The 9,541-nt window shown below is 56.0% G+C and overlaps 1 protein-coding gene across 1 annotated transcript; it reads right to left on the reverse strand.

The window, feature by feature from the left end:
* Nucleotides 1–242: 242 nt before the first annotated feature.
* Nucleotides 243–5,730, reverse strand: NCLIV_043710 (conserved hypothetical protein; the record flags this gene model as incomplete). The annotated part of the gene is made up of 10 exons (XM_003881289.1): nt 243–923; nt 1,096–1,155; nt 1,493–1,567; nt 1,891–1,981; nt 2,293–2,483; nt 2,872–2,931; nt 3,471–3,915; nt 4,181–4,260; nt 4,696–5,235; nt 5,452–5,730. 10 exons carry the CDS (start codon nt 5,728–5,730, stop codon nt 243–245), a joined length of 2,502 nt encoding a protein of 833 aa, XP_003881338.1.
* Between the last annotated feature and the right edge of the window lie 3,811 nt (nt 5,731–9,541).

Genomic DNA, 9,541 nt, shown 5'->3' on the forward strand with positions numbered 1-9,541 from the left:
GAAAATCGCGCCGCTGCGTTCAACCAGAGCCCCATGCGAAATTCCATGTGGCCTTCTGACCACCAGAGGCGCCTTCTCTCAACACTCGATCTCCCTTTCTCAGCAGCCTACGTGTATTTCCACAGTGACAACATACCAAAAACTACGTTGTTAGCGAGTGGCTCTGTCCACATCTCTCCCTCTCCCTATCTCTCTCTCTAGAAGCACCGATGGGTGGGAGCAACGGAGGCCACGAGAAGCGATTACGAGGCGAGCGCCGTGAGCCGTGCGAGGAAGGCGGCGTACGACCTTGTCATTTTTTCCTTCACGAGCTCGCTGTCTGCAGTCCACTGAAAGGCAGAAAAGACCCCGTCGACGTCCGCGTCGGAGACACCGTTGTCGTTTCTCCACGCTTCGCCTTGCGGCGCTGTAAGAACGGAGCCAGGCAGCCTCGACCTTTGATTGTCAGCATCTGCCTCGCCGTCTGCCGTCTCCTGGTTGCCTTCACCTTTCTTCTCTGCTTCACCCTTCGCCTGTGTTCTTTTCGGTTTCGGCCTTCCCTGCGTCGCCTCGTTCTCAGACCACGACGCCAGGAGAAACGTGGCAGCGACTTCTTCCATCAGTTCCAGAGGAAGGTCCGCCTCTGCCCACGTCTGCGCGTTCTCTTTGCTCTCTTCTCGCTCTTTCTCTCCCTCGGTTCTCTCCCGACTGTCCCCGTCCCTTCTCGCGTCTCCACGAGGTTCTCTCCTTGACGTTTCTAAGCTCTTCGCGTCTATTTCGCGACATCCCAGGCCGAGGAGGCTGCGCAGAGTCTCCTCTCGGGTTTTGACTGGCCGAGGCTCACGAAGTGAAAAGATCGGATGCGAAGGATCGAACAAATGCGCCAGGAGGCTTTCCGCAAAGAGGCGAGGAAGAGGCGCGTCTGGGCGACAGCCTCGCGGCACCTAAAAAACCGATGCAGAAGTCGAAGAGAAGAATCTTGAAAGCCGAAAAAACAGCGAACGAGGCACAGAGGAACCGGGCGCCCGCCCCCTGTCTTTTCTCGCCCCCGAGACGCGAATCAAGACCGACGCCTTCCATCTTCCTGTCCCCCCTTTTCTCTCGCTTTCTGCTTACCGCCGCAGCCCTCCATTGTGCCTCAGCTTCTGCCCACGCCACCTCGAGCGCCATGAGATCCTGCAGGCACAGACGCGGAGAGCGAAAATGCACAGACCGCTCCCGCCCCGTCTTCCTTTCTCCACCCTGCCTCTGCGGACGAAACGCGCTCGGCAGGCTCTCGCATCCTCTCCGCATCTAAGCCGAAAGACTAGCGTCACCCCCCTCTCGCCGCCAGCTTCCGGCCCGCGGTGCGTGCCGCGAACAAAGCCCTCAGTCCGACGAGGCAAGAAAGTGAGCAGGGAAACAGAGAAAACGAGGGAGAAGACGGATCGAATTCTTGATGACTGCTGTCCCTCGCCTTACTTGATTGCTAAACATGCAGCTACAAGGACTCGACGCAGGCAAGCCGACTCACCGCAAACGCTTGATGGAAGGCCGCTCGAACGTTGGAAATATTGAACGCGTTCTTGCCCAAGTCAATATCGGGTGTCTGCAGACAGGGGTTGGACAGACCGAAATCCGAGAGGATTTCGGGCCCTTCTTTCTGGGATCCCGTCGCCAGGAAAAACAGTAACGCTTCCTCTTTCTGAACTGCGCCTTTCCGCCGTTTCACGTTGTGTCCTTTCGGCCCTTTGCTCGCACCGAATCACACGCTCGATGCTTCGCCCACGTTTGCCCATCTGACATCCCCAAATGCGAGTCGACATCCGCTATTCCCTCCCTCCGATCCTCTCTCGTCTTTGGCTTCTCTCTTCGCTTCTCTCTCTTCTTCTCTCTCCTCTTTTTCTTGTCTCTTTCTTCTCGCTTTCTTACCGTCGGGCTCTCCATGCACAAGAGCTCGCGTCTCTCGCCCCACAGTTCGGGTCGGACGTTCTTCAGAAATGTGTGACCCAGACCTCGAACGCTGAAAAAGGACACAACAAGCAGCATCGAAAAAACACAACGACAACGCGTAGCCAGGAGAAAGCCAGGGGACAGCACACGGGGAGAAACCAACCTACAACTGGAGAACTGGTCCACACGGCGAGCCCTCATTTTTGCTTCAAAGATCGTGAAGATGAGAAAAAACCCCCCAGGGAATTGCAAATTCACCGTTGCTCTCCGCCGTCTTGCTACTTTAACGGCACCTTTTGCCCCTCACTTCCCTTTCTGCCTTCCTCGTCCGTTTTGTCTCTTTTTCCCTTCTTCTCTTCCGCTCTCTCTGTTGCATCTCACCACCCGCCCCAATCGCGGTAGTTCCAGTGCTTGCCCCAGAAATGCAGGAAATCCAGGAGAAGGTGAGAGAAAAGCACGCCACGCTGCAGCGTCGGATCATGAGCTGGCGACCAGGACTTGAAAAAGAGAAGGCCCATCGTAAACAACAAATAACTCCCTGCGCCGCCCCGGTACGTCTCCGACAAATTTCGCTGGAAAACAAAAAACAGGCAATAAACGGTGGTAGAAACGCATATATATATATATATATATAGATATATATACGTAGATATACGTATGTGGATATACGTCCTCAGTGCATCTCCATGTGGCTTATGCAAGAATCTTTACATACACACGTGCACATTTTTGACTGCATGAAAAGTTACACACGCATGCTTAAGTAGCAAAAATCGACACAGGTGTTAGATATGCATTTACATATATCATGCTTTTCCGGAGTATAACCTAGGGTGTGGACAACCAGCGAGCATCTCACGCACTGCCTGCCGCGCATGCATTTGTTTATGTATATGGACGTGAACACTTTTACAGATGGAACTTCACTCTGTTCGTAGGTTCGTAGTGATGCGGCCTGACCAGTTTAAGGAAGAGCTTGATGAGGAGCAAGAGCGGACGGAGAAGAGGGAACTTGATGAGCTGCAGCGGAAACCGGAACGCGAGAGGCAAAATAGGTGGAAATGCAAGGACACACGGCACGAAATAGAACGATCTGCATCTGCATCTGGACCACTGTCGAGCACGCAACACACTGCGGATATCCGTGCGCACCCCTCGCTCCGCGGCGACCGACACGCCTCCGCAAATTCGACTCTTCTCTCCTCTCAAGCTCTTCTGACCGCTCGCGTTCTCCGCTGCTTGCACATGCGACTGGCGCTTGCATCGCAAAGCTCATGTCTTTCACCCCCGCCACAGTTGAACGGACCTGTTTTCTGGCCTCAAACACACACACTCAGGAGCTCCACCTCACCGAGAAGTGCAGTTAAAACACCCGAATATAAACCGAATTACACATCTCGTCACACATTTGCGTGCCTGTACACGTATACATATATATATATATATATATATATATATATGGATTTGAAAATATACATGTGTATGTTCGGGGCCCCGTACGTATATGTGTGATCACGTTGAGATGGGTGGTTGTCTGTGCGGGTATTTCGAGTGTTTACCATTTCCCTCGCGAATGCAGTGGTTTCCAGGCTGCTAGGCTGGTTGACGGTGACGTCGACGGGGACGCCTGTCTCAGCGTCGATGTACTTGATAATCGGCACCCGGGCAGTGGCGACGAGCTCGAGAGCCTGCGCGACTTTCAGATGGAGAAGCGTGGAGGAGAGCAGCGTAAGTTGCGCCACGCTTTCGGTGTGGTGCCGAGCCGCCTCGGGCGGCAGAGATGCGAGGAACGCCCCTTTGCCTTCGTCGCGTCTCCTCTTCCGAGTTGCAGACGCGGCGCGAGGCTCGTCCTCGCACCCGCGGGAGGCAGGAACAGCCGCAGACGAAGAAGGGTCCGAAGAAGAAGTGGAAGCAGAAGGAAGAGAAGAAGTCGAGGGAATCAATATGCAGACGTCGACGTCGCCGCCAGGCAGCATCATGTTCGTCGCGAAGCTTCCAAAGCATCTGCGGATGCGGGACGAGCAACGGCGGGGAAACCGAGTGAGACGGAAGTCCCGAGGAGCAACATCCCACGAAACTGAAAAGACGGAAAGCACCTGGAGACACGCAACTATCCTTTCAGCGAAGGGGAGAGGAGGAAAAAGGCAGGAAAAGAAGAGAGAAAACAGTCTGGAGAAAGTGGATCAAGTCGCCAAGGGAGCGGAGAGAGAAGACGAGCGGGAAGAGACGAACCGCGAGAGCAGGAGCGGAGCGCGCGGAATATGCCTACTTGCACGAGCAACCGGGGAAGGAGAGGGCGGCGGCAAACTGAAGGCGGGCGATAGCCTTCAGCGTTTTGTATTCTTCGACCTGAATGAGACAGAACATCGAGAGGAACGTATTTGCTGGAGAGCAGAGAAGGGACGCCTTTGGTGGCGAGAGACAAAGTGGACACGCCCTTGACTGTCCCTCGACTTTTTTTCTTCCGGCTCCGACCACGCACACACAAACTTCGCTCTCGCTCCTCCTCTCTCTCTCGGTCTCGTTCTCGCTCTCTTGCTGTCTCTTTCTGTCTCTCTCTTGCTTTCTCTTCCTCTCCCTCTGGCTTTCTGTCTCGTGCTCTTTCTCTCCTTCTCTCTCGTCTCCCGCGTTTCCCTCTGCGTCGCTCGTCGCCCCAGCTCTCTGGCGTGTGTCTTCCTCGCTGTCCCTTTCCACTCCTCTTGCATGCGGCTCCTCCCGACGGTGTTCCCCTGTGACGGGCGCGCCCGCGCTGCAGAGTGTCCCTGTTTCCGCGCCGTTGCTCACCGCCGTCGGTTGGATGAAGGTGAGGAGACCGCAGATTTCCTTGTGAAGAGAAACGTGGAAGGACGGGGGGACGGAACGTTCGCTTCTCGAGCGGGAAGTTCGGCGGCTTTCGTCTCGCCCGCGAGTCTCTTGCGTCTCTCGAGGCCTGCCGTCTCCGTCCCTCTCCCGCGGCCCCGCAGGGTCTCCGACCGTGGCACATCCAGCAGGCGGGCGAAACCACGGCGGGTCCGTAGCCACCTCCGCCGCTGTCTTCTTTTGCTCCGGTCTCGGCACGGTTTTCTTCGTCTCTTCGAAGGCGAGAAAATCTTCCTTCAGAGCGTGAGACGCGACGAGCCGCTCCCGGACGTGCAGCCGTGCTCTCTTCTCGGAGTCCTCAGCGCCCGCGGACGAAGTCGCGCGGCCGTCGCTGCCGGGATCCTCGCCGGCGTGAGAGTCTCCATTCTTCTCCGTCGGCGAGGAACCCGAATCCGATGCCTCGCCGTCCCTCTGGCCCACAGGTCCGCGACGCGCCCGTGTGGCGTGGTACTCGGAGAGTTTCTTCTGAGAAGACGGCGAGCGACACAGACACACACACACACCGGCTTTCTGCGTTCGAGAAGGAGAGCTGCCTCGGCGCCAGGTGCCTTCTTCCTTTCTCGACGAAAGAGACACGCCCCACACAAACGCACGGCCTTCCTTGCATCCGGTCTCCTTTTTCTCGCGTCTTGCTTTCATCGCTTTCGCCCGAAATCGCTTCGCCGTTCACGCCAAACTCACCTTGAAAACTTTGTTCAGTTCCCGCTGCCGGAGATGCTTGGCTTCGTCGTCGAGGAGATACGCGTCAGCGCCTGGGATCCAAGTTGCGGAGGAAGGGGAGGGAGGAGACGACGCTTCTCCACGAGGGAACTGGTCACACGTTTCTTCACTCCCCAGCCGAGAGCACTCACCGCGGGGCTCTGCAGTTTCCGTCTGTTCCGCGCACGCGCGTTCGCTCTGCGCCTCCTTCTCGTTTCCCTCGTCTCCACCCCGGCGCTGTCCAGCTGCTGGATTTGCCATGGCGTGGTCGCGAGCGTCCGCGCCGTGTGTGTCTCTCGCGTCCTTTCCTGTTCCGTGGCGTGTTCACGGCCCTTTCTCCCGTCCGCGAAGTCTGTCTCCTCTCTGGCGTCTTCCGTCTCTCCCTTTGTTCCACCTTGGCAAATCGGAGTCGGGGAACGGCCAGTGCAGGAGCGGCGACGGACACTGTCGAGAGTCTCGAGACACAACCGAGGCAGAAACGGGCGCTTCGCTCCTTTCTGAAACAAAGCGGCTGTCCGTGGACGGGAGACAGAGGCCGAGGGGTGCGAGAGCGCAGCGCGCTCCCTTTTCTCGCAGAAGAACAAATCTTTCAGGCGGAACGTCGAAAGACGGAAACGAGCTCGCACAAGACAAACGCCGAGACTCCCAGGCGATCTGCCGCGGGCCCCATCCAGCAAACCTAGAAAGGTCTGCTCCCCGCGGGGAGAAACGAGGAATGTGTTCGCCTTTACGCGTCCTTGAAGGACTCTGGGGAAACCGGTTTACGGGCGTTCTCTGCTGTCAAGGCGGCCACAGAAAGCAGTTTCTTGGCTCCTCAGAAGCGGCTGGCAGCCGAGGCAGGCGCGTGACTCGCTCGATCGAGAAATCGAGGTCCGTGTTGGAACGCAGTAGAGAGGGCCGACATCGAGCGAGAGAGAAGCGGGCTGACCTGAAAAAACGCTGCACAGTCCCTGCAAGACAAAGGCAGCGACGCGCGTCAAAGAGGCAAGCTCCCAACCGGCTTCTTGTAGCCGAAACTCAAGACAGTGTCACAAACGCCGAGGTTCTCGCAGAGAAGGTATCCCGTCTCTGTGGACTTGCAAAGCTGCTTGAAACAGAAAGTCCGATTTTGGAAGAAGACGATAGCCTTTTCGCCGTCCATCCCCAGACAAACGTCTTGCCTGAGCGCATGCAACTCCCCAGGAAAAACACCGACCGCATGCCATGCGACCGGCCGCCGCGTGAGCGTCACTCAAAACGCCGAGTTTCGTGGAGGCGTCAAGCTCTCCGTTGTTTATGGACGAAAAATGTCCCTCTCCACAAAAGACTGTGTGTCTTTGCGGCGATGAAAACGACGCACAACGAACAGGAAAACGAAATACACTTTTTCCAGACAGGACAGCGTCGGTTCCACGGTAGCAGACAGATCCTCTCTGCAGGTGAATGCAAGTAGTTCGTAACGTATTTTGAAAGTGTGTAACACACGTAGACACATCGATCTGTGTCTCCCTAGTCTGTCGAGTTCAGGCAGTCCCGCGCAAACTTCTCTCGAAAGCCTCATTCCTTCTCGTGGCTCGCAGCTGCGCAGCAATGAATAAACTTACTCGACCTGTAAGGGACCGGCGACAAGTTTTTCTCTAGAGCATGTGAAGAGGAACGGTTAAGAGGAGTGCGCATCGCTCAGTGGCGTCAACCGGAGAGCAAGAATCCCTTTATAAGCTGTGAACATGGACAGACCCCGGGCACTCCTTCGACTCAATTGACTGCAGAAAACTCTGCATCGCGTTTTGAGGGCGTGTGTTTCTGTGGCAAGAAAAACGGCTTCAAGTGAAAGAGCAGCAGAGGAAGGCGCAAGGGCTCCACTGAGTTAACTTTCGCGTGATTACCGACGGTGTTACGCACACGCGGACTTCCCTATTTATTTCGGACCTGAACGTCAAGTGGGTTTTAAAAGCTAAATGGTTTTCTCTACTTCCTGCTTGGATACTTCCTGCCTTGTGAAGCGATTGATATGTGGCAGGATGCCTTCCGTATGATCAAGGCAGTGCCCATCGATGTCTCCTGAAGGAAAGACGCCTGGCGGGCTGAGATGGCGCTCAGTTTCAACACGGTTAGCAGAATCTCTGGTGTTTCGCCAGAGTCTACCAGCGTCGATTTGCCTGTGGGAACTCCCTGTGTGGACACGACGTTATCGGACGAAGAAAAACGAAGAAGGGGTCGGCTATTCGTATGAATGAATAGTTGCTCATCCCTGTCAGCCAAGACGCACCACGCCGCTGCGTTCACAGTCCGGTTGCGAGAGCCCAGCGCTGCATGTTCTTCGCACAGAGTGACGGAAAGCTCGAGTAGAGATACATGGTTCGAGCAGAATGTCGACGGATGGCAGGAAAAACACATGACCAGTTACCTTGAAAGGCCAGTGTCCATACGTGGGCTCAAGCACGGGCCCCCTACTGCTCGCCGTAACGATGTACAGCTGCATTAGATTTCCCACGTCACGAACGCGTTCTGCAAGTTGACGCAGTGGCGCTTTCTTGGGAATGGCGGTGCCCATAGCTAGAAAAAGTATTTTCCTGCAGAGAAAGTCTACTAATGGAGGGCGCCGACAACCGGATTTCTTTGCTGGAGATGGACGTCTCCCGCAGCTCCGAGTTGGCACTTAAACAAGACAGGAGTCACGCCTACCGATCTTTATCAGCGGAGACCCGTGCATCGTGACTACGCAGCATGTCCGTTATGCGGCGGGTGGTTGATCTGTCACGGCAGTCGGGAGAAGGCGGTCGCAAGACTCCGACGCCAGCGAGCGAGATGCGCACGCGTTCCTGTCATTGCAGTCTCTGCCAGGCACAACAAAACTGTTTGTGACGGTTGTCGCGGGCACCGTTAGATGGTGCTTGCTGGTAGTGGCCTTCCGGCATTCTTTGTGCAGGGTGCCTCGCTCTCCGCCCCTTTGGCGACAAAAGCGCTCACGATGCTACGTCTGATCCAGGCTCGGTCCGTTTCTCGTATGCAGTCTTATCTCCATTTGACATCCTTTTAGCGCGACCAGGAATCTCTCGTCGTTTTTTAAGTCAAAGAGTCAGTATTCGCGGTTCGATGCCGTCTCCGTTTTTTATTCGATTTGAGGTATGCGGCTTGGATCAGCACACGACACCAGCTGAGCAAATTTTTCTCCGCCAACAGGAACAGGCAATTCGCCACCGTGCTATATCTTTCTCGACACAGTCCGACGGATGTGTGCCATGTCTGAAGCGGTATGCGCAAGGCTCCATACCGTCCGTCATCTGTCATCGACAGCCCAGACCTCCCCCAGGGAGAAGAAAGTCGAAGAAACAAAAGTTTGTCACGCTGGAAGAGACTTCGGGACACGGAAAATCTATCGAAGAATGCTGTACACCTCAGTCGGCCTCGCCGCTTCCGGCCCAGGACAGTGCCACGGCACATGTTAGGTCCGTAGCCTCTTCTCCCATTCCAGTCCGAATTTATTTCGCGGCGGCTTGTGATGCCGTTGGGATGGAGGTCTTTGCGCAGCAGAGAAGATCTCGACTGGCACGTGCTGCTGCGCTGAACTCGGTCCTACGAGCCGACCGGGGCTCCTGCCGAGATGCCTTTTTATCACGCGGGAAAAAGCAGGTGTAGCAGCTCCGCCACTTCACACCACGGAAGACACCTGGTTTTCTTCTTGGAAGCATATCGTGTGGCGAAACCTAAATCGCGACATTTGACAGCGAACGTCCCACCAGACATGACTCTTGCGAGACCGGAGTTCAGGCGCTCGGAGACGCGGAGGGCTAAACACTCCCGCCGTACCCAGCTTCCAGCCGGCGGTCGTTTTTTCCCCCCGCGCACCCAGTGTGTTTCAGGAGAGAGACTGCAGTTCCCCGGCGCCTTGCCGCTGAGCTGCGTGTCCACTGGCGGCTTTGGAACAAATTTTTGAAACGGGCAGTCATTCCTCGCCTTCAATGTTTCGTAGCAAGTGGAGATGTGGGCACAGCTTCACTTCTCTGTTTCGTTGAACGCCAAAGAACCACTCTGTACACGGCCGCTCCCCCCCGACGCTCCCGCGGCTCGAGGCGCGGTTGTCCTTCGGACT

Source organism: Neospora caninum, chromosome IX (genome assembly GCF_000208865.1).
Source record: "Neospora caninum Liverpool complete genome, chromosome IX".
Lineage (NCBI taxonomy): Eukaryota > Apicomplexa > Conoidasida > Eucoccidiorida > Sarcocystidae > Neospora > Neospora caninum.